General features: G+C 51.9%; 1 protein-coding gene across 1 annotated transcript; it reads right to left on the bottom strand.

Annotated features, from left to right (window-relative positions):
- Positions 1-457: 457 nt before the first annotated feature.
- Positions 458-16,689, bottom strand: PARK7 (Parkinsonism associated deglycase). The gene is made up of 7 exons (XM_036351048.1): positions 16,536-16,689; positions 15,424-15,535; positions 14,142-14,243; positions 12,248-12,307; positions 11,092-11,161; positions 6,513-6,599; positions 458-811 (listed from the first exon to the last, which is right to left on the bottom strand). Exons 2-7 carry the CDS (start codon positions 15,511-15,513, stop codon positions 651-653), a joined length of 570 nt encoding a protein of 189 aa, XP_036206941.1. The 5' UTR covers positions 15,514-15,535; positions 16,536-16,689; the 3' UTR covers positions 458-650.
- Between the last annotated feature and the right edge of the window lie 8,547 nt (positions 16,690-25,236).

Below are 25,236 nucleotides of genomic sequence, written 5' to 3'. Positions count from 1 at the left end.
TACGCAGGGCGCGGCCTCACGGTGCGCATCTTCCCTGCAGAGCTGGCCCCGCGCTGGCCGGGAGCATCGGGTCCCGTGGAAGCCCCGAGGAAGGACCGGGCCTATCCCTGGGGATGCGGGGGCTGCACTACATCACAACTGGCTCAGTCACTGGCCTTCCCTCCCGCGATCAGGGAGCTGCCGACAGGGCCGACCTCTCACCCCTGGGCTCCATGGCATCCAGCCCCACCCTCGGGCAGGACCCCAAAGCAACCTGGTTAACACAAGACACCATGGCCACTCTCCGCAGAAGGACCCTCCCAGGCTCCGTGCCGGGCGCAGGAGAAAGCCAAGCAAATCTTATTAAAACCACGCACTGCACGTGGCACTGCCCCTCGCTTTCACACTGAGCAACAGCTAAGCGCTGCTCACACAGCTGAGGATGAATTCAGTTTCACAAAAGAGATGGGAGACGAAAGAAGGAGCTGGTAGTTTGCTACACGTCTGTTTATTCTGCAATCGAGGTTCGGAAATGTGGGGACACAGGTGTGGGGGGATCTGAGGAGGCCTGGCGCCCCACTTCCCGGGCAGCGCCTCGGCTTCCCCACACAGCAGCACAAACACAAGGAGGCAGGGGGACCAGCGGCCCCTGACCCCTCCCAGGGCCGCGGCTAGTCTCTCAGCACCAGCGGGGCCTTCACCTGCTCGGCCACCTCCTTGCCGCTCAGCGCCTCCACAATCGCCAGGGCGAACTCGAAGCTGGTCCCCGGCCCCCGGCTCGTGAGGATCAGGCCGTCCTTCTCCACGCGATTCTCCGAGTAGCTGTAATGATCTGGGCGGAAAACATAAAAGGGTTACGTCCTGCAGGGCTGCATGGCACAGTGGGCGTCGCCCAGCAATTCCGTTCCTGCTCACGCGCATCACCGGGCTCAGATCAGCACAGGAAGTGAACACCTAACTCTGGCCAGCCCTTCACAGCCAGGCACCAAGCTCCCCAGCCCAGCGGGAGCTGCGAGAGAAGGGGTCCAGCCCCGGCAGGGACAGCCCAGCTGGGCCCGACCAATGGCCACACTAAGTTACTAAGTTCCCTGCAGCTGCATGCGGCCTCCTAGTGCCCAGGAAAATAAACGCTAATGACTCCGTTTGTCACACAACAAATACTGACGGGTCCGTTCTGTAACCTGAAGGGCAGAACAGCCCCCAGTGTGACTGTAGGCCAGTGATGGCAAACCTATGACACACCTGTTAGAGGTGACACGCGAACTCATTTTTTTGGTTGATTTTTCTTTGTTAAATGGCATTTAAATATATAAAATTAATATAAAAAATTAAGTCTTTGTTTTACTATGGTTGCAAATATCAAAAAATTTCTATATGTGACACGGCACCAGAGTGAAGTTAGTTAGGGTTTTTCAAAATGCTGACACGCCGAGCTCAAAAGGTTCGCCATCACTGCTGTAGGCGTTCAGGACTGCCACCCCCCAATATGCCGCCTGGACGTGCTCTTCTGAGCTGTGGGTGCTTGAAGCAGAGCCAATGCAGGAGGCAGCGTTCTGTGACCCCCCAGCCCCTCCATCTGCCTCCACACAGACCCTCCCGAGGGGCTCGGGGGCATGAACCCTCCAGGGTTCCTTAGCCGGGAGGGTGGCCTCTTACCCAGGGGAGGAGGCCAGAGGCACCACCCAGACGGCCGGTCACACTGTCCATCACACCTCCCAGCGGCTCCCGGGGGCCGTCCCATCGCCCTCAGCCGCTCCCCCGCCCCCCCCCCCTCCCGCCTGCTCAGCACCAAGAGGTGACCTTCCCACAGGGCAAGGCAGAGCCTCGCCAGCTCCCTCCCTCGAGAGCCTTCGCCAACGCCCGCCAGCACCCGAGGAGGACAGAACCGCTCTCGGGGCGCAAGGCCTCGCTGGGCCTGGCCTCGCGGACGGAGCTGGAGGAACCAGAGGGACAGGAAAGAACCCGCCGCCCAGGTGGGGAGCGGGCCACGAAGAGGAAATGAAGGTCTGAGGTTCGCTTAGCGATAAAACGTCAGAACCTAGTGAAGAACGGGACAGAGAGGCATCAAAGACGGCGCCGGCTGTCTGTCCCGGGCAACGGGGTGGGTGGCGGTGGCCCCAGCGACGAGGGACACGAGTGACAGACGGAGGGAGGGCTGTGCTGCGAGGGGCCCCTCTGAGCTCCGGCCGCATCCTGCCTCTGCGGCTGGAGCAGGCCCAGCACACACCCTTCTGCCCCCCCCGCCCCGCCCCCCCAGCCCTGGCCCAGAGCAGGAGGCGGCCCAGGAAAAGCCTGTTCAGTGACTCGCACAGCAGCCACCTAATGCCCCGAACGCAGAAGCACGCAGCTGTCATCACGACGGGCTTCAGAAGCCACGCACTGCGGCTCCTGTCCTTCCAACGTGGGTCACACCACCTGTGGCAACTTCGCGTCATTTCCTCAGGACATGGCTCAGCTGGTTGGAGCGTCACCTGGACACCAAAAGGTTACAGGTTCGATCCCCAGTCAGCACATACAAGAGGCAACCAATCGGTGTTGCTCTCTCTAAAAATTAATAAAAACATATCCTCAGGTGAGGATTTAAAAAAAATAGCCCAACCAGCATGGCTCAGTGGTTGAAGGTCAACCTATGAACCAGGAGGTCACAATTCAATTCCCAGTCAGGGCACATGCCCAGGTTGTGGGCTCCATCCCCATTGGGAGGCGTGCAGGAGGCATCCAAACAATGATTCTCTCTCATCATTGATGTTTCTATTTTCCTCTCCCTCTCCCTTCCTCTCTGAAATCAATTAAAAATATATATATTTTAAAATCTAGAGACCTACTGAAATGACTGAACACCGTACATCAAAAACCCTCCTAGTGACACGACTGCAGCGTCAGAGGCCTCTGGTGTGAGGGGTTCTGTAGCCCAGCCTCCTGTACTGATGCCTACGCAGGCCGAGAGCATTTCCAACGCTGACCCAGAAAACCGGCTGAGCCGGGTCTCCCACAGCCGCCGGGACTGGGCAGCGGGAGGCACAGTCCTAATTGGGTCACTTAACACTCTCTTTACAAGTGAAATATAACGAACACCCCTAACTGGTTAAAGATGTTTAAACATGTTCCACGGAGCTTCTCAAAATTCAACCAGGAAGAGCCGACGGCCCGCCCTGATCCACTCCCGCCCCCTAGTGGCGTCGAGGGGGACAACAGCGCACACCCGCTCACTAGCAAGGGATGCCCGCGGAGAGCCAGTCAGCTGACCCCGACGTGGTGCTTGTCAAACCCACACCTCACTATCCATCTGGCACAGGCCTCCTTTCCTTTGCTTTCAGCAAACGCCCTAAAGCCAGAAGCCTTGTCAGAGAAAAAGCACCTGGGGAGGCCACTAACACGGCGCCCACGCACCCCCAAGTCGCGGAAAGCCTGAAACATTTCCAGTTTGACCTTCAAGGAAAAGTCGCCGACCCCTGCGCGCTAGGGATCGGGGATCACATCTAGTGTGGGAACACAATGGGGCCGATCCCCAGTACAGAGGGGGGCCCTATTACTAGACAGTGGCGGGGAGGGGCCTGCCCCAGCTCACCCTCCTCCACACGGGGCAGCCGGGCAGTGTTCCTAGCGTGTTAAACACGTTAACTCGCTGAACCATCAACAACCCTGAGGCAGGTGCCACTGTTACCCTCAGGTGACAAGAGGAGGAAACGCTCAGAGAGGTTAGACCAGGGGTGGGCAAACTTTTTGACTCGAGGGCCACAATGGGTCCTTAAACTGGACCGGAGGGCAGAACAAAAGCATGGATGGAGTGTTTGTGTGAACTAATATAAATTCAAAGTAAACAGCATTACATAAAAGGGTACGGTCTTTTTTTTTTTTTTTTTTAGTTTTATTCATTTCAAACGGGTGGATCAGGCCCGCGGGCCGTAGTTTGCCCACGGCTGGGTTAGAGCCTGCCCAGTCGCAGGGAGTGGTCGCCTGGCTGAGACCTGCTCCTCACCAGTGACCAGCATTCGGATGCTTCTAAAGTAATGGACAAGTGAGAACTGAAAAGAATCCAAGCCACACATTTTAAAAAGTGAGAAATGGAACCGCTTTGCCCCTCGGATGGGATTGCTTATTTGAATAAAAAACCTTGCACTGATCTAGTAAGTTCCCGGTGATGCCCAGCAGGAGGGCCTCGCCCAGGGGGACCCCAGGAAGTAATCCAGCTCCCCGCCTCAGAACGCTCTGACCCCAAACGCTGTTCCTACACCAGGGCTCACCCACTAGTCGCAGGCCTGCCGAGCTCGGGCCTGGCCTCTCTGAGCCCATCTCATCGGGAAAGAGATGGCGACGCCCGCCTGCTGGGCACCGGGGACGGTGAGGCTCCGAGATGATACCAGTGGCCGGGCCTTGTGAAGGCCTGAGTTTCCCATCTCGCTTCTCCTGCCCCCACCACTCTTCATGCTCTGGTGGCTTCACCAAAGCAGAAACAACAGACACGCCTTCAGGCCACGTGCTGTGTGGACATCTTCTTTCTAGTAAATCCTAACTACTCCAGGAAGCCCGATTCGGCTCTTCAACCCTCCCAAACCTCCTCATTGCCGCAAAGGAAATTAAATTCCTACAGTGCCGACAGCGTGTGGATGGCAGTTCATCGACTGTGACAAGTGTCCCACCTGGTGCAGGAAAGGAAGCTGGTGGTGAGGGAGACTGCGTGTGGGGGCAGCAAGTCCACGGGAAAGGAAGCTGGTGGTGAGGGAGACTGCGTGTGGGGGCAGCAAGTCCACGGAAACTCTACTTTCTGCTTGATTTTGCTGTGAACCTGAAAGTGCTCTCAAAAATAAGCCTATTTATTCTAAAAAACAGCAATATAATGAGAAATGCTTACTTTGCTGTAAGGGATGTTCGCTGTTGTCCTTTGTTTTAGTTCAGAATATAAGCCCAGAGCAGGCCGAGAGGGGCGACAATGTGTGGGAAGCCGCCCATTGTCTTCACTGGCCCAGAGGTGTGGACAAGGAGCCCGGAGGCTGGTGACCCCTGAGCCCTGGCAAAGGTCAGGGCTGCGCACCCACTGTTTAGTGGAGACAATGGCAGCTGAAGCAACTTCCCCACCAGAGAGTCATGTCAGTCCTTACCGATAAGATTGTCTGCCTGTTACTGGGACCTGCCTGCCTAAGGGCTATGGGTGGATCCCAAACTGAACAAAAGGATGGCGAGGCCTGAGCACCAGCGGAGTCCTTCCTCTTGGGATGGGCTCTCGCCTGGCCCCCAATTTCCAATTTATTACTTGTCTCGTCTCTTTCATTTGTGCGCGGCCCCTCTTCCAGATCCCAAACCCTGAACCACGCGGGACATGGGGAACACACACATTTACACAACAATGGATCAGCTGCACAGTCACCTTCAAATCAGCTTTTGATCCTATTTTGTTTTGTCTGTTTATTCACTGATGTTTGCTGGTTGGGGTTTTAAACTCAGCTGCCACACTAGGTGAATGCCAGGTGAACCGCATTTGGTTAGGGCTGGAAACTTCTGATTCTCTTGCAATGACCCACACAGATGTGACTTTTCTTTCTCTTTGCAAGTTCAGGGTCTCTGCGTCTGTCACATGCACGCCAGGCACAGACGGCAGAGGAGACACCACCTGTCTACGAAAGACACTCCGGGCTGCTGCTCTGAATGCACCGTGAGAGGCAGCCCCTGGCACCAAGGAAGCACCGATCAGGATGTGGTTGGCCATTCAGGGCCTGGTCGCACGGTGTTGCTGTTAATGGTACACCTTGTGCTTTAAATCTGATGGAGGTGTCTCTGCGAGCAGGTAACTCCTGGAGGACAGGCAATGCCATGCTCCTTCTGCAGCCTCCAAATAAGAAGCCACTCAAGAGAATTAAAGAAATTTTTGATAAATAACAAAAAAATATGTAAGACGATGTTAGTCTTAAAAAGCCAGCTGCAGGACAACAGACACAGTAGCTCTCATTTGAGTAAAAATATTAAACTACAAAGGATAATGAGCATTTGGAGAGAATGTTCTAGAGGCACACACGAAACTCTGAGCAGTTAGAGGAGAAACAGGCATTCACTTCACCCTCCCGTCCTGTGTGCTTTCTCACCATGAAAAGAAATTCCTCTCGTGAACATAAACGAATAAAGGTGACATGTTCAGCTGATACTACAAAAGAAACGGGTCACCCCAGGACACGGCCTGCCACCAGGCCTCGCTGACGGAGGAGGCTGACGGAGGAGGCAACGTTCGCTTTACTCTGGACCTTGGGCAAAAGGGCACTTTCTGAAACTGCTGCCCGGGTTTAAGATTCACCCTCAGGCCACTGGCAAAGTATTTGGTAAAAACACTAGTTGACCTGGCTTGTCACCGCAGGAGCCGCCCCGCCCAGGCCGCTGCCCCGTCAGCACCATCTCTCTGATGAAAACACCTGCAGGGAAAGCGAGGAGCACAGCACCCTCGACCCACAGGCAGCCGCTACAGACAGATCACACCGGTGGGAAATGATGCTAAACTGCAGCTTTTTGAGGTCTGTTTGTACCTTAAAATATAAGCATATACTTACTCCCATTCATCATTTTGTCTTTAGCCAGTGGGTGTGTTGTAACTTTGCTTCCAAAACCTATTTCATGAGCCAACAGAGCTGTAGGACCTAAAAAGATTAATAAAAAAGATTTAAGTGTATTGAAAAAAACATGTCTTAAAAATTGCAGCAGCAAAAATATTCTTCAAAAGCAGGAGGCTCTTACCTAAAATATACTTATGATTCTGAAGTTATACACTTGTTAGTACGAGAGGTAAAGTATCTTCCTATATAATAAAAGCCTAATAAGCAAATCTACTGAACGGCAGAATGACCGGTCACTATGACACACACTGACCACTAGGGGCAGATGCTCAACACAGGAGCTGCCCCCAGCCCGCAGGCCCAGGCCAGCCAAGGCAGGTCCCAGCAGGGGGCCCCCCCTGATTGCCCTGCCGGTTGCCACGCAGAGGGAGGCGACTGGCTGCAGGGCTAGCCAGCGAGTGGGCAACAGCAGGGGGCGGGCCCGCTGGCAAGAGGGCCGGTGCCACGCCCCCCCATCACCTCCTGCAGAAGGAGGTGGACCTGCAGCAGCAATGGGGCAATGGGGGGAGTGAAGAGGGGGCAGGGCCAGCTGATGAGCAGGCCAGCGCTGCCTCCCGATTGCCCGCCAGTTGGCGGGCCAGGCTGGCCAAGGCAGGTGCCAGCAGGGGCCCCCGATTGCCCACAGATAGGCCCTGATCGCTGGCCAGGCCTAGGGACCCTACCTGTGCACGAATGTTGTGCACTGGGCCTCTAGTGTTTATAATAAACCATCTACTGAGCACTTCTGGCAAGTGCACAAATTCAAAAAATGTCAAAAACCACTTCATCAAAGACTCACCTTGACACCCAAAGAACACAAAGGTAAACAGACTGTGGCCCCACCTCAAGGAACAGGCGGTGGGCATGTCAGGGGTACAAGAGTGGGGAGACCCTTGTCGTCCGAAAAAGCAAGTTCATCCTCTTGACAAATGAAAACTTTAGTTACACAGTAAAGGCAACTGGTACTCTGCGAGCTTCCGGGCCTCACTGCTGTTTTACAGAGCACTTTTATTTTTTCACTTGAATCTAAAAAAATCTGCACTCATCCATCTCTCCATCCCAACAGACCAGGTGTACTAGTAAGGTTATTAAAATGAATGGAACACCATCCGGCCCTGGAGGAGATTCCTGTGAAATGTCTGCGAGTCTGAGATATGAAGGCACTAATGCTTATTACAGCTACTTAAGAGAAGAACCACAAACAAATGTCGATTTGTGATCTATATCAGTGGTTCTCAACCTTCTGGCCCTTTAAATACAGTTCCTCATGTTGTGACCCAACCATAAAATTATTTTCGTTGCTACTTCATTACTGTAATGTTGCTACTGTTATGAATCGTCATGTAAATATCTCATATGCAGGATGGTCTTAGGCGACCCCTGTGAAAGGGTCGTTCAACTGCCAAAGGGGTCACGACCCACAGGTTGAGAACCACTGCTCTATCTCTTCCCTCTTAAAATGAAATTCATCAAAATGTGTTCACTGATATGTCAACTTCACTGATATGGACAATCCCAAGCAGATTTTGTATCAGGTTCCTCAAATAAGGACTAAAACCAAAAAGATTTTAAACCACGTTGTATGATCTTAAAAACTCTTTAAAGTTAGTTATCCTACCTTTTTTCTCTAAGACACACACACACAAAAAACTTCCTAAGCCCTCTCGTCACACCGAGAACAACATGCTTCAGGCCCAGGACATGTGGCTCAGGCCCAGGACAGTCCACACGCTCGAGTCGCAGCAGCCCGAGCCCCCGCTCTTACTGCCCTTTCCTTTTGCAACATGAATCCCAGCAGAAAGCAGTTACATAACCAACCAGCAGGCTCCTCGACCACAGCTGCTCCGAAGGAAGATCAAACAAACACGGAATTACCAAGCTTCTGCCAACGCCAGGTGTCAGCGTCAGACCCAGTCCCGACTTCACCTCTGCAATCAAAAGCCTCAAACAGCCCTGACCGGTTTGGCTCAGTGGCTAGAGCGTCGGCCTGAGGACTGAAAGGTCCCAGGTTCGATGCCGGTCAAGGGCATGTACCTTGGTTGTGGGCACATCCCCAGTTGGGAGTGTGCAGGAGGCAGCTGATCGATGCTTCTAACTCTCTATCCCTCTCCCTTCCTCTCTGTAAAAACTCAATCATATATATATATATATATATATATATATATATATATGTATATATATATATATATATTTTTTTAAAGCCTCAAATGTATTTGATGTCTCTCTCCACCTTACTTTTATCCTCAGTGTGAGACAGCTATGTATGGCAGCATGTTTTAAAAGTCTATAAAAACTGCATAATTGTCACTCATTTTTTTATTTTGATGAACTCACGAATGACCCTTTATCTTATTTTGTAATACTTTAAGAAAATAAGGAGTCATGACCCACATTATCTTAGGTTAAGCAATCCCCAGGAGAGGCCGTGCAGTGAGGGGTGATCACACAGGAATTCAGGCTGCTCCTTCCACATGATACCATTGCTGCCTAGTGATGTGTCAATACGTTTATGTGACAGCTGAGTGTAGAAATCTGCTGCTGCCTTACTCATTATGGTAAGCTCATCATTACTGCTGTCTGGGCTTCCAGATCCCATTTGGAAAATGAGCTACTACTACCCACTAACTACATACTATGCCTTCAAACTGCGGAGACCAGCTCTGAGCAGGAGGCAGGGTGGACAGACAGAATCCGCTGGGGCAGCCGAGGAAGCCTGCAGTGCCACCGTGTGGTGATTTACGGAAGAACACCCGGGCCACCCCAGTCCCTCCAGGGGACCCGGAGATTGTACCCAGACGCAGGCATGGACCACTGCTGGCTCCCTCGGGTCCAGGCTTCCTTTCCCTTCCCCCGCCCTGAGCGAATCTCTCTTATTCTCTTTTCACAATAGTCTCCCTTCCAATTTGTCTCACTCACTCAGTGTTAGGGACTAAGCTCCTGCCCCTTCTCCCCATCTGTAACTGCAACACTAAAGCACCTCATTTCTCGTCACACTTCTCGGTGTTTGCAGCGCCCAGAGGAGTGGGGCAGGACCCTGAACACAAGCCCTCGGTTAGAGCGCTGTCACTTTTTAATGTCGGTTTCAATGACTCTGAGGCCTAAGCACTCAGGCCTGCCCGAGTGGAAACAGTGAACCAGATGTGGTTGATCACCCTGCTATCCCGAGACACAGGACAACCGACATGTGGTTCACTTCCGCAGCGTCTGCAGGAACAGCCCCAGCCCAAGGTTTCCTCTCCTCCTCTGGCGAGAGCACTAAGGCCGAGGCTGGGGCACCGGGACCAAGTCCTTACACAGCTAAGCGGGCCTCCGCCTTGCTCCCCAACCGGGCGCAGCTGCGGGGCTGCCAGACGGGAGGCCTCCAGCAGGGAAGTCCCTGTGCCCAAGGGCAGGTCAAGAGGCTGGTGCTGAGCAGGAGCCAAGGACAGCGCCTGCGGGGCGGTCCCCGCCGCTCCCGGTCCGGTCTCTCACACAGCGGTTCTCAAACATTTAGGCCTTAGGAACCCGCTAGCTTTCATGTGGGTTCTCTCAATAACTGCCCCGTTAGAAATGAAAGCTGGGAAACTCTGCAACACAATCCTCGCACACACACCAAGCCCGAATAACAACGTCGACACACTCTGCTATCATCCTGCGAGAACAAGAAGGAAAAGGCAAATGATGTCCTCAGAGTATCTGCGGACCTTCCGAACCCTCTGAAGGAACGCTGGCCACCGCGGCTCTAACACAGAGTCCAAGGATCGCTAGCCTACGATTGTGAAAAGTCCACCGTAACGAAGAAAACATCACTGCACCATTTCATCCAGTCCATCCATTCGTTCACTCACTTCACTCTTGACAAGCATTGAATGAAGACCTATGACAAGGGAGGCGCCTATGACAAAATTACACGATGGAGGTCACGGCTCGATTCTCAGTCAGGCTCGATCCCCACAGGGGGTGTGCGGGAGGCAGCCAAGCAATGTTTCTCTCTCATCCATGTTTTTCTCTCTCTCTCTCTCCCTTCCTCTCCCTCTTAAAAAAATGTTATTGAAGAAAAATATTTCTAAGTTTCTAAGCTGTGGGGCATCTATGAAGCACAATGACCTTCCTCTGAACTAGGTGGCAGGGAGCTGTGCTAGATCGCACCAGCACCGAGGGCCAGGCAGGGAGTGCCGAGGCCGCGGAGCCACGGGGCAGGCGCAGGGCAGGGCTGCTGTTTGTGGCTGGCGGTTCCTGCTGACGGTGCTGGCCGAGGTCCTTCCTGGCGTGGAGACAGATCTGCCGTAACAAGCTGTTTGCTGAGTTCCAGAGGGCCTCGTCTTCCTCCGAGGTCAACCACACACAGAAAACACCACGTTTCACGGAACACAGACCAAAGCACGAGGAGGCAGAAAGGAACAACTGTACTCATCTCTGAAATGACCACCTTCACGCCACCCTAACCCGGAGCGCCGATCCAGACGCTCCCACGCTCTGTGAAGGGGACGAGGCGAGGTCCCGGCACGTGGCTCAGGGGCCAGTCCGACACGCCGGCGGAGGGAGGGCCCGCACTCACCTGCGCAGATGGCGGCGATGAGGCCCTTGCGGCCCTGCTGTTCCTTCAGGACCTCCTTCACGGCAGCAGACTGTCCGAAAGCAAACACATGAGTTCTCGTTAAGCCACGGCCAGCATGTGGCTAGGAACTTCAGCGGAATCTGATCTTAGCTTAATCCACAAGATCTTAAACCTACTAGTAACTACTTTTAAACAGTATTTCTAGATGATTAATAAAAAATTATCAAATTCATAATGCTTCTACATTCCTCCCTAAACCCAATCGAGGCACTTATTGTAAGAGAAAGGCATCCTTTTCTTAAAGATGTTGGAGTTGCCCAGCTGGCGTGGCTCAGGGGTTGAGTGTTGACCTTTGAACCAGTCATGGCTCAATCTCGATCGGGGTGCACGCCTGAGCTGCAGGCTCATCCCCAGTAGGGGGCGTGCAGGAGCAGCCGACCAGTGATTCTCTCTCATCACTGATGTTTCAGTCTCTCTCCCCCTCTCCCTTCGTCTCTGAAATCAATAAAAAATACATTTATATATATATATATATTTTAAAAACCTGTTTGAAGTGGAGATGAGGCAAACAGCTTTCCCCGGGCACAGCGACCCCTCTTCTCCCCCCCACACACCCATGTACTCCAAGGAGAAAAGAACTGGGCGTGAGGGAGTGTGGCGTTGGGTGTCCAGATGCGAAGTCAGGAACAGGCCCACGGCCCCGCTGTCTGATCCCGCCTGCTCCCCGAGCCTGGCTGCGCCTCCCCTCTCCCTGCAGGCGGACTCCTCACCTGCGCCTGGCTGCCCCTGTTCATTCAGGCTGCAGCCCCAGCCCCTGCCGCCCTCCCCCGGCTCCCCGATTGGTGAGGAGACAGCTAAGCTCTTATCCTTCTATGCCTAACCTGAATAGAACATAAATTTTTGTTTTGCTGCTTAGAGGGGAAAATGTGCTCTAACATCTGGGCTATGCTCACCAAATGTGTTCATAAACTACTGTCCACCAGCTCAGCTGACTTCTGTAGCATATGTCCTTAGAAATGGTTTTTTAACATGAAGATAGAATTGTTCCTTTCACCTGTTCCTATTCTAGTCACAGCCCCTTTCCCGAAATACTTTAGTAACAGCAAAATCAACAGAACACAGCACACGTGAAACACTTTCTTGACGCAGTTCTTACCTCACATAAATTCTGTGCGCCCAGATTACCTCCCGGCAGAACCACTACATCATAAGGTCCCTGTAACAGTTTAAAAAATAACATTTCATTTGAAATGTGCATGGACGCAACAGTCAATAACACTTTCCTATTTTAAATATGGGTCACGGCAAAAAACTGTTCACTGAAAAGTTAAATAAATTAAGGTGTATCTCTATGATGACATGTTGTAACCAGCAACACATGCAGAAAATCTGTGCATGAAAGGACATCCATGTTGCAGAACTGCAGGTGTAGCATGACCTCCCTCTTGTAAAAACTGCATGTATGTGTGTATGCACCCCCACATACATGTGTATAGTATACAGACACTCACTGACCAAGGAGATACCAACTGCTAATGGGGAGCAGTGTGGGAGGGGGGGAGGGAGAGAATGGGGGGAGGGAGACATTTTAACTTTCTGTATGTCTATACTGTAAGAGCTCTTTTTCAACAAGAATGTAGTACACAGTAATGAAGTGTAGTCAAAAGAAAAACAAATTTTAAGTAACAGGCAAAGAAAAATATTTTTAGCCTTATGAGAAATGAAACTTGGGGGAGAAATACAATGTAATATTTTAGTATCCCAAACACCAAAACACCCTAGAAATCTAATGATTTCAAATTTGCTAAAATTACAAACTGGAAATTTTTTTAACAATGCTTTCAGATGTTTAAAAAAAAGTTTTAAAAATTTAGTCATTAAGCAAATTACAAAATGACAATGTAGTCCATATTCAGAGCAACATCTGTTATTTAGAATTACTTTTAGATACTATTAACATCCCACTGTTGTTTTAAAACCAAGTAAAATTAAACACTAAAAAGAAAATATGTGAAGTATAGATTCTCTTTTACTCCTTTTAGATATTGAACTGGCCCACACATGGACACAAAAGGTAACAACTGTTCTAAAACACAACAGGCTGAAAAAAGAGAAGGAATATGTACTTCAACTCTCACTTGTAAGATGCTACTTAGAAAGTTTCAACATACGTATGTAAACTAGAGGCCCGGTGCATGAAAATTCATGCACTGGAGGGGGTGGTTCCTCAGTCAGGCCTGCCCGCTCTCACAGCCCAGGAGCCCCCAGGGGCAGGAGGCAACCCGGTGATCAGGGAAAGGCCATGCCCCATCATACCTCTGCTGCTGCCACTGCCGGCAGTGCAAGTCTTGGCTGGCCCTGGTTACCTGAGCCTTGGGCGGCCCTGGGCGGCTGGGGGGCTAAGGGGTCTCCGGCTGGCACACGGGCCGGGCAAGCCTGCAGCCAGGAAAGGGTGTGCAAAGGTATCTGCACACGTGCATGCACACTCCTGAGAGACCTCAGCTCTGACAGAGCCCAGTAGTGCGGGTCACGCCTAAGATTACGAACCACATTTCTAAAGACACTGAAAAAGTGACACAACTGAAGGGGAACTCCTCGTCCTCCCTTAAGCCAACCACTGACCAGGGATGAATTGTCCACGCAAAATGAATCACACAACTACTTCTGTTTCACTGCACAAGGAAAGGTAGAGTGGCTTTCGAATAAAGGCTCGGAAGTGAATGGGAACATGGCAGCTGATTCTCTTTTATCAAGTGACAAAGTTGTATCAGGAGGCAGGGCTGCCCGTGGAAGCCAGGACACTGCTGCCTGCAAGTGTCCCCTCCATCCACCTGCCCACCCAGCCACCTACTGGGTACAGGAAGGACCAGGAACTGCCAGCAACACGATGGAAAAAGGCAAAGTCCTCCCCCTACAGAGCAGATGGGGGGAAGATATTCAAGCAAAGTAACTTTCCTAAAACAAGTCTGTGCTAACAGCAGCCTTAGACGGACTCAAGAAACCGATCAAGAAGCCAGAGGGAGGAGGAGTTTCAAGGACGGAGAACGAACCTCTTTTCTGGCGTCTTCCAGGCTGGCATCAGGACAGATAACAACATCTCGGCTGCACTGTACCGGGTCCTTTCCAGCCAAACCCGCAACGGTGACCTTAATCTACGAGAAAGAGGTCATCGTGATAGTTAACACTGAAACGGAGTCACAACTGCATAGCTGCCCTGGGTTTTAAAATAATTGACAGGAAAATGGGCAACAAAACCACGCTGGCTTCAAGCTAATACATCGGCGAAATGCGATGAATAACGAGGTCCGTCCTGTCTGCCTGGGACGGGGCTGGTCCAGATGCGCCCAGTGCCGTCCGGTCAGCGCCCTTTCTCCCGCCGGCGTTCTGGTTCGGGAGGTAAATCCTATGGTCGTTCTATCACTAACCCACCGTGCGAGTCACTGTTGCCATGAAAACGAGGAAAGGCCGCTTAATCTTGCAAAGATTTACCAAGTTGACAATACCAAGAGCTGGGTCGGGGAAAATGGGGATTTTCCTACACGGCTGGTGGGCTGGAACTTGGAGTCATTTAACAAAATCTAGGAACACCAACGAGGGGCGGGTCCTTCCGCCCACCAAGTTCACTTTCAGGCACCCAGCCTGGGAAACCTTCCACACGTTTGCGCCAGGAGGCCTGTGGGAGAACATGGCAATATTGTGATGCCGTGAGACAACCCTCTAGAGCAGCGGTTCTCAACCTGTGGGTCGCGGCCCCTTTGGGGGTCCAACGACCCTTTCACAGGGGTCGCCTAAGACCACCGGAAAACACATGTATAATTACATATTGTTTTGGTGATTAATCACTATGCTTTAATTGTGTTCAATTTGTAACAATGAAACTGGGGGTCACCACAACATGAGGAACTGTATTAAGGGGTCTCGGCATTTGGAAGGTTGAGAACCACTGGCTTAGAATGATACCTAGCACTGAGTAAATGCTATTTACGGATTCACAATGGTCACAGACCACATACATAGGTACGTAACACAGAGAAGCAAGGTGAGAACTACAGTCTAAGGCTACGTTATCTCTGGGTTGCAAGGGGAATAGCGTTGGGGAAATTCACAGAGTGCTTTGCAATGTTCTCTCTCTTTATTAAAGCATTGGTTCTTCAAGAAATGCTCTGACGGAAACAGGGCAAACTGTTAACAAGTATTAAGTGTAGATATTGGATAAACAGGTAATTACTCTGCAGTCTGTTATGTCTGAAATATTTCACACAGTTGAATACTGTTTTATTCGGAATGACTTTTAAACGTCAAACCAGGATTTTAAAAGGGGGAGGGACTTACGCCAGCTCGCCGCATGACATCCACGGGGATGACCGTCTCCATCTCCTCTGCTCCTTTGGCCAGGATGACCAGCGCCCTTTTTGAAGCCATTTTTACGCTGTATTTTTAAAGACTTGATTTAAAGAATAAAAGGAAAGGTATTTAACAATCTTTTACCGCGATCCTGGAAGAGCCACCATTTTAAAGTTTCGGAACATTTTTAGGCGAGCCTCTCGGGGAAACAGTTCTGACAGGCGAACACAACGGAATATGAAAAGAAGCATTTTTGATTAATATTGGTTTGCCCAGGATTTCAACTGCTGTGTTTTCTGAGATGAAAACACAGTACGGTTGCTCACCCAGGTTCGTATTTCGTTTCTCTGACCATGTTTTTAAAAACCCAACTTCTAGTAACATATTGCAAATGGAGTTTTCCGAAACACAAGGGCATGGGCCTTGCATTTCACACAACGCAGAGTTTTCTCTCTTTGCAGCACGTTTCTTTTACACAGAAATGACTAAAGCCACGGCCTGGGCAAGACACTAAATCCACAGTCTTTAGCAACTGACCTATGAAATTTTCGGAGGGGATTTTTTTTCTTTAGTTCCAGTAACTGTACTAAAAATTCGGGGCGGGGGCGGGGGTGCGGGGGTTAACAGTTTAAATATTTGAACACAGGTTTTTTACGACGGCGAAGGATGGGAATCCCCTCACTACACGCAACCCGACTAGATCATTCATTGACAGCGGCTCCCCCAGGGTCTGGATAGGTTTTAGCCCCTTCTTTTGCCGGAAAGTTTGTTGTCCGTGCAAAACAGACTATTTTATAACGATTGCAACAAACACAGCATTAACTACTCCCAAACTGGGGGATGCTATGCACACAATTTTGGAAGTTTTAGCGCTGCTGCCGCGCTGGCAGCGGAAAGTCTATCTCCTTATCCTAGAGGGCCGCGCGGTGCTCAGGCGGCGAAATCCGAGGCCCGTCTGGGGGTGCTTCCTCCCGAGGCCCCGCCCCGGCGGCGCGGGACGGTCCAGCCCGGGGGGGGGGGGGGGGGGGGCAGGCGCCCTCTCGCCACCCGCAGCGCCACGGCCTGCGCAAGCGCCAAGCGCCCCAGGCCCCGACCCGCACCTCGCCTCTCCTCCCGCAGCCACGAGCCCGTCTCCCGTTCCGCAGCACTTCTGCACCGGAACCACAGGACCGGAACCGGACTAAACGGGACGCACGGGAGCACGCACGCACGCCGCCCTATGAGGGCCCTCAGCTCCGCACTGCGCAGACGCACGCCGCCGGGCCTCCTATCACTGCGCAGACGCACGCCTCTCGCATCGCGTTACGTCACATCCGGCCGGCCGATCTCACCTTAAAGAGCCACAGGAATGGGCTGCCTGTCTGCGTCCTGATAGGGTTCCAATTGGAAGCGCCATCACCGCGAGAATCCCGTGGACTCACGTGTCCTCACGAAATCCCGCCCCGAGTGGCCGGTCCGATCCACCCACAGCACCCGCAGGATGTGACCCGCTGTGTTGGTGCAGCCGGTGGGTGCATTGCCCGTTTGCAGAGCGTGGCGTCTCGCTCTAAACTCAGGTTTAACTAAAATAGAGTTGTTGCTTGTACACAGCAGGAGCTCGCTGATGCAGCATTAAAAGGCTCACAGTGGAAACAACAGCCTTCTCAGCCCTTCGTAGCCCTCGGCCCTGCTCTTCAGAGGCAAATAGTTCCCACGCTTTAAATTATTTCATCTGATAATTATCTCGGTATTTTAAGACAATGTATTAATACTGCTACTTCTCAGTTATTGGTTTTAAACATTACATGTTGGCATCTTGGCAGGTTTTATCATAGTTTTCATTTCACAGATGTAAAGGTTGAGGTCCAGAGGCGTGAAATGACTGTGTAAGGTCCTGCTGTCCTGCAGGGTTTTAGTCACATTCAGATATTCTGATGCCAAATTCCACACTCCCCACAGCAGACTACCAGCATTACTTAGTCAGCGACGCTCATGCCACTCTCTTAACTTTGTAGTGCATACCCATTTCTCACCCCACGTTTACAAAGTCAAAAAATTAAACCACTTACCAAAAACCATTGCTCTGGGACTGGCCATGGCGACACCTCCTAGTCAAGTCTCTTATTTCCAGGTAGAACAACTCCGTCCCATCCAACCACATTTTTTATTCAACAAGTGAACACTTCACACAAGTGTTTATGCGTCATGGGAAGCACAACCTAGAAGCCTCATCGGTTTCTTGCAGCACTTCAACAGTCAAGAAATATTAAGAAACTAGAGGCCTGAAGTTCAGCCTGGTCTGTGAACTCTTGAAATCTGTGACCCCTCAGGGGATGTCTGACTGCCAGGGATCAAGCCTAAACCAGCAGTCGGACATCCCTCTCACAATCCAGGACCGCTGGCTCCTAACCACTCTGCCTGCCTGCCTGCCTGATCACCCCTAACTGCTCTGCCTGCCTGCCTGATCACCCCTAACTGCTCTGCCTGCCTGATTGCCCCTAACCACTCGCCTGCCTGCCTGCTCAGTGCCCATCATAGCAACAGGTCGCTAATGTCGTTCCACCACAATGGTCGCTTAGCCTCTCGTTATATAGGATATTGTTCTGCCCTGTGGAGCTCACATTCCAAGGGCAAACAGTGCTGACAATGTCAGTGAAGGCTTTTAGGACGCATGGCCTGCAAACATGCAGCCTTCACCTATTGATCATGTTGAGTTAAAGACATCTGGAAAACAGCAGGTGCAAAAAAAAAAAAAAAAAAAGGTGAAGGCAGAAGATGAAGCTCTCATCTTCTGTGAGAACAGCCCTCCCTCTGCCCGGGGGAAAAGAAACATTTTTACCCCCAGAGACGCAGTTGAGTCTAACAGAATGTGTACAAAGGGACCTTGTAAAATAACTTACCCTCCTGTAGTCTCCCCATTTTATTGTAGTTATTTTTCCAGAATTCTCTCTCTCTGTGTAACCCAGTATATAAGCATTCAAGTTTTGCCACTTCTCTGGGTCATTTCCTCATGAAGGCTCTCAGGTCGCTGTAAAACTTGTATTGACTAAATGTGTACACTTTTCTCTTGTTATCTTTTCAGGTAAATTTGATTCTCAGGCCCAACCAGAGCCCCTAAGGAGGCAGACGTAAAGTTTTTGCGGCCCCAGCATTAGCAAGTCACCCAGGGCCTTTGGGATCCTGGTCCCTATACTAGTAATTATCCTGATCACAATAAATAACAAAGACATGGCTGCCAGGTTATTGTTTTCACGGGTCACTTACATCTTGCATCTCATCCAAGTAATACACTTATTCCCTATGAATGCATCCCTTTATTTCTTCACAGCACTTACTCCAGCATTTTCTTGTCTTTTTACTTTATGCCTGTGTGTCTAACCCTGTGGGCTCCATGGAGGGACCTTCGGGTGGTGGTCACTGCTGCATCCCCAGCGTCTGCTGCAGACCCCGGCGCATCGCAGGGGCTCAGTAAATGCTGAGTGTCCTGCTGATTTCACCCTATAAGGTGTCCCTTCCTTTCTTTGACTGTGGCTATGGATTAATTTCAACCAATTTCTTACTCCTGTTTTCATCTTATTTCCCAAATTCCTTTTGCCAGACGGCGAATGGGAAGTGTTACCTGCAGTTACCATTTTCACCCGTTTTCTATTCATTAAAGGAGTGCGGGGTTAACCCGAAGTTATTGGGCAGAAGGGGGCCATTTGGGCCATTAAATAAACGTATTTTTCAACATCGACGCAAGGCTGGGTGCAGGGCCTCTCAAGGGGTCCGGCAAAAACGGCGAATTTCCCCATCGGAGCCCGAAAGGTTAGGTCGCCGACACCGGGGAGGAGTGGGCGAGCCCTGACCTTTGAGGCGGCGCCGGGGGGAAATTCTGACGCCGAGGCCTGAGGGGGGGCGCGGGGTACAGCTTCGCCTCTGCGCCCACCGCGTGTGAAATGCCCCCCGAGCGTGGGCCACCGCGCGCCACCCCCACGGCCGCCGGAAGTGGGCGGGGCCCGCAGTGACGTAGGCCCATTCCGTCGGCCGCGCGCACGGCGCCCGGGATTGGCCCAGCCGGGCCGCAGGGGGCGGGGCGTGAGGGGGCGGGGCGGGGCGCGTTTCCAGACGCGGAGCCTTCGGCCGCGGTCTGAGGTCACGGTCACCGCCGGGCCCAGCGGCCTGCGCTCCTTTGTGGGCTGCGAGGAGTGTGTGAACCGCCCGGCCCGGCCCGTCACGCTGGGGTTTCCGTCGCACCTCGACCACCCCGCGGGCCGCCGGGGGAGGCGGTGCCTGGGAGCGAGAGGCAGGGAACCGACCTTCGCCACCGCCTCCTCCCGGGGTGGTGCTGCGATACCACGCATGCGCGAGGGGACGCGGGGCTGAACCCGTTCCGCCCGGAGCCTTGGTGTTCTGAATCGTCTCATCCAGGCTCCGCTGCATGCAGTGTATCCATCACCTCCTCGAGGATGGAGGCACGTCTTCTGTTTCTCAGCTCTCGGAGAACACTTTACTGCCAGCCTCCGCCCTTGCTGGCATCTTCTTTCTGGAAGGAAAGGTTCAGATCTGGTTAGGCTTCCAGTAATGCAGTGGTTCTCAACCTTCTGGCCCATTATTAAATACGGTTCCTCCTATTGTGACCCAACCATAAAATTATTTTCGTTGCTACTTCATAGCTGTAATGTTGCTACTGTTATGAATCGTCATGTATATATCTGATATGCAGGATAGTCTTAGGCGACCCCTGTGAAAGGGTCGTTCGACCGCCAAAGGGGTCGCGACCCACAGGTTGAGAACCGCTGCAATAATGGGTTATCAAAGCTGTAAAAACAGCTTTCCCGCCTGGCCGGTCTGGCTCAGAGGCTGAGCATCACCTGTGAACCAGGAGGTCACGGTTCCATTCCCAGGCTGTGGGCTCGATCCCCGGTGCGAGGCGTGCAGGAGGCAGCCAATCAATGCTTCTCTTTCATTGATGTTTCTATCTCTCCCTCTCCCTTCCTCTCTGAAATCAATAAAAATACATGTTTCAACACAAAACACCTTTCCTTTGTAAACTGTGAATAGTAGCGCCTGCCCAGAACTCGGCGAGGACCTGCTGAGATCTCAGAACAACCCAAAGGAATTGAAATGTTGAGTCCCTTCTCCTTCCTTCTAGTTGAGCTTTATTCTCATGCTGCTCCTGTGACCTGACGTGACGTCTTCGGATTCCCGTAATCTCAGAAACACACAGTGGCCCTGCAGCCACGCCAGCGTTTCTCTCAGCGGCCAGAGAAGCCCGTATCCCGTCCAGCAGGGCACGTTTGCACCCGGCAGCAGGGCCCTTGTCCTCTGCGCCGTTTCCCTCTTTTCTCGAGGCTCACTTACTCTGCAGATGGTGAAGCCATGCCTGCTCCCAGGCTGAGAACAAAAGATTTGGGCGACTTTCTGCGTGTCTGCGAGGTCCTGTGGAGCTGCTGACCTTGGCAGTGCGCTCCTATGTAGGGGATTCAGATCAAATCCTTCTGCACCGTGTTCAGATCTTTTCTACCTTATCTTCCTTCCATTCGTACCTCTCCCTCACCCATGTCCTCTCTTCCTTGCACATACCCTGGACTTTGCCTCCTTCATGCTTCGGCACAGCCGTTTCCTCTCCCTGGGATGCCCCCTGCTCCCAGGCCAGCTTGTCAATGTTTTATCCATTCTGAAAAACCCAGTCCCAGTGCCAGTCCCTCCAGGAAACTTTTTCTATAGATTCTATTAAGGGCAGCTCTCTGTCCTCAATAGAACCGATAAGACCGTACGCCCATATCTTAGTTCTATCTGTGTAAACTTCTTCATTCCTCTCTAGGCTGTGAAGGCTGTTGGGATGGTGCCTTACCTATATAGTAGAGGCCCGGTGCACGGAATTCATGCAAGAGTAGGCCTTCCTTCCCTCCGGCCGCCGGCAGGCACCCGGGATCCGGGCTTCCCTCGCAGCCCCAGCTTTGCCCGGAAGGTCGTCTGGAAGGACGTCTGGTCTAATTAGCATATTATGCTTTTATTATTATAGATACCTCACAAGACAAGAAAACTCAGCATTTACTGAGCACCTGTCAGATGCCGGGCCCTGCTTAGAAGGCCCCGTCTCATGGAGCTTATGTTCTTGCGGGGAGGAGGCAAACAGTTGGCAGTGAAAACGGTACCAGGTTTTAGGCTGGTGGCGTCAGACCGGACCTGGGTTCAGCAACCCCAGTACTTGAGTTCCAGCTAAGAGAGAACTCAGAGCCAAGATTCAAGCTCTAGGAGAAAGGTTATTGAGAAGGTCACAGAGGTAGAGGTGAGCTGTAGGAGAAATGGGCTCAGGAAACAAGTGACAGAGGAAAGCAGGGCCCTTGGAGACAGAGAGACAGGAAACCTGCTTGGGGGGGAGGGGTGGGTGAAGGGCAGGTGTGCTCCTAAGGAGCTGAGGGTATTGATCTGAGGCTCAGGGAGGACCCCAATAGGCTGCTCCTGGCTTTCCCGCTGTGTCCTTTCGGGGTCCTTTCACTGCTGATCGGTGGGTGCCAGGGGGTCATTACTCAGTGCAGCTGGGCCTGAGGCAGCCTTGGCATTGCTTGTCTGGTTTTGCTGCTTGTCTGGGCCTGGAGCTGAAACACAATTTGAGGCATCGCTGTCCTGGGGCCGAATGCTGAAGGGCTATCCTCCGGCCCCTCATGTGTTCCCCTCTACGGGGTCTCACCCTCAGGACCAGCAGCTCGAGGAAAGGGGAGGCCAGGGAGGGTCTGAGCCACGTGACCAGTGATACGAAAGGTCACGGGTCTGAGCTGCATGGCCAGCGACAGGCTACGGGAGGAAAGCTCGCCCCGGGCGTGTGGCCCTTGTGTTCCCAGTCTCGCCCGTTGCTAGGCACCCGGGGCTTTCCGCCCTGGTGACCTTCTGCCCATCCTCCTCGCTCGGCTCATGTCTGTCTAACTTCTCACCACAGAACAGTAAACCAGCACTAAAACCTGTTGTGCCGGTGGAAACACACTCGCTGAAGGAGAGGAAAGGACGGAAAGGGGATGGGGAGTGAGGAAGGGCAGTTCTCGCAGGGCGTGTGGTCCAGGAAGGCTTTCTCTGGGGAGGACACCGGAGGAAGATGAGGGAACAGGTCATATGGAAAGTGGGGGGAAGAGCATGTTAGCGAGGGGGCAGCAAAGGGAAGGCCTGAAGCAGGAGCGCCTGTGGTGCCTTAAAGAACAGCAATCAAGGGCCCAGACGGGGTGGCTCAGTGACTGAGCATTGACCTCTTAACCAGGAGGTCACGGTTCAATTCCTGGGCAGGGCACATGCCCAGGTTGCGGGCTTGATCCCCAGCTGGGGGTGTGCAGGAGGCAGCCGATCAATAATTCTCTCTCATCATGGATATTTGTATCTCTCTCTCCCTCCCTCCCTTCCTCTCTCTATAAAATCAATAAGATATATATTTTTTTAAAAAAGAACAGCAAGCAAGGGAGTCAGCCTGGAGGTGGTGGCAGGACTCAGAGCAGAAGTAGCCGGGTCAGATCACGTACACTGGCATTAGATCTCAGTAAATGTGTGTTAAATTGAATTTGTTAACTTGATGAGGGCTGGAGAATGAAGATAGCAACCATGAAACTTGGAAATTAAATAGACCCAGGAGGCATATATAAAACATTCAGAACCACACACAGATGCATTGGAAGTCTGTTGAGTGTGGCAACATTTAACTGAAAAAAATCTTATTGAAAACCGGTGGTTCACGTGGCGGTTTCCCATCGGCATGTAAACCCAGAAGAGGAGGCAGATTTCGTGGAGGAAGAGGTGGGTTGACACAGGAGTGGAATGATCTGGTAGGTAATGCTGATGACTATGGAAAAGTTCACAAGGAAACAAAATGCATGTCCTGATGTGGTCTTGCCTCTTTGGGGGGAGTGGGGGGAGAATTGCACTTGACTATTAGCTGACAGGAGCAGAGTTTATGAAACAATTGGAGAGATTCGTATATTTATAATTTCCTTCCGGAAGGCTACGGTGGCTGCTGGGGGCAGGCAGGGCCTGGCTGTCAGCGCAGCCGCCAGATGAGGTGACGGCTTCATTCGAGAGGTACTGCTCTGCTCAGTGTCACTTGTGGCCCGAAGAACGTGTTCCCCTCCGTGGACGTGGCCACTCTCTCTCCAGCAGGATTAAGACTGCAGCCCTGGCCGGTGTGGCTCAGTAGATGGGAGCATCCTCCCACGCACATAGGTGGCGGGCTTGATTCCCCGTCAGGGAGCACACCCAGGTTGTGGGTTCGATCCTTGATTGGGGGGAGTGTGGGAGACAATGATCAATGTTTCTCTCTCCCTCTCTTCCTCTCTCTCCCTTTCTCTCTAAAATCAATAATATACAATTTAAAAATACAGAACACTGGTTTACTTCCATGCCCTGATTTTTTAACGTTTTTTGTTCCGTGAGTCTGGCTCCCTCCGAAAGCGGCTTCTAAGGACTATTGATTCTGCTCTTCATGAAGACTCTTGGAGTTGATTAACTATCAGTTTCTGCGCAATCATTCACGTCGGTGAGATCGAATGTGGTTTCCGAGGCAGCACTCAAACCACGGAGCTGGCAGCCTCAGTGGTGCTGAGTCAACACATCTTTTGATTCATTCACAGGAACGAGCCAGCATACGCGTAGCTCCTGAGTCACTCAGAACTCCTGGCCCGGGGGTGGGGGGGGGCGGGCGTGGAGAGGACAAGACTGGGTCGCATCCCTGGCTTCTCCTTTCCTGAAACGTGGAGGGTGCGTGTGGGTGCCCTCTGAGGCTGGCCTGTCTGGGCTCAGGCCCCCTCTGGCCCGGGCTGCCCGGGGATCCTGGACAACTACCTGGCTTCCTCCACGGCCGTGGAAACAGGGCTCAGCAGCGGGTCCCGTGAGGTGAGCGGGGCTCCTGGAGATGAAGCCAGAACACGGCCCGGGAGCAGCTCAGTGACTCCAACTCTCTCAGTCTCTGTTTCTTTAACGTGAGAAGAGTCACAGTCGCTCTTTTTAAAATTATTATTATTTTAATTCTCATCTGAGGATATTTTTCCATTGATTTTTAGAGAGAGTGGGAAGGAGAGAGAGGGAAACATCGATGTGAGAAAGACACATCAACTGGCTGCCTTCGCACACGCCCTGACCAGGGCCGGGGACCGAGCCCACAACCAAGGCGCATGCCCTTGACCGGAACCGGACCCGGGATCCTTCAGTCCGCGGGCTGGTGCTCTTTCCACTGAGCCACACCAGCTAGGGTGTAACAGTAGTTCTTTATTTCTTGGGTGAATCCTCACCTGAGGATATTTTCCCATTGACTTTTAGGGAGAGGGAAAGACAGTGACAAACATGGATGTGAGAGAAACAAAGCAATTGGTTGCCTCCGGCACGAGCCCCAACCAGGCCCCGGGACAGGGAGCAGTCTGCAGCCAAGGTACTACATGCCCTTGACCGGAATCAAACCCCAGACCCTTCAGTCCGCAGGCCAATGCTCTAACCACTGAGCAACAGGCCAGGGCAACAAGAGTTCTTAAACGCAGAACTGATGAGGCTAAATAAAATCATTCCCGCACTGCAGTCCATCTGCAATGCAGGGCGCAACCCACGCATCAGCTGTTAATGTTAGAAAACACTTATTAGGAGTCATAGACTATTACACAAATCATATATTTTAAAAGAGAAGTGAAATGTATTATTTTGGCCTTTATTTTCCTTGTTAAAATGGAGAATGACACATCATTTGTGTTCTGTGGACAGTACTGACTTAAAAGATTAAAAAATAGAACTGTATACTCAACGTGTACAGAATTTACATGTAGGTAATGTAAAATGTAAGTGTAACTCTGTACAATTTTTAAATTAAATTATTTT

This window comes from Myotis myotis, unplaced genomic scaffold (assembly GCF_014108235.1).
Source record: "Myotis myotis isolate mMyoMyo1 unplaced genomic scaffold, mMyoMyo1.p scaffold_m19_p_2, whole genome shotgun sequence".
Lineage (NCBI taxonomy): Eukaryota > Metazoa > Chordata > Mammalia > Chiroptera > Vespertilionidae > Myotis > Myotis myotis.
Note: the sequence above shows the minus strand (reverse complement) of the source record. Positions and strands in the feature narration are given on the sequence as shown.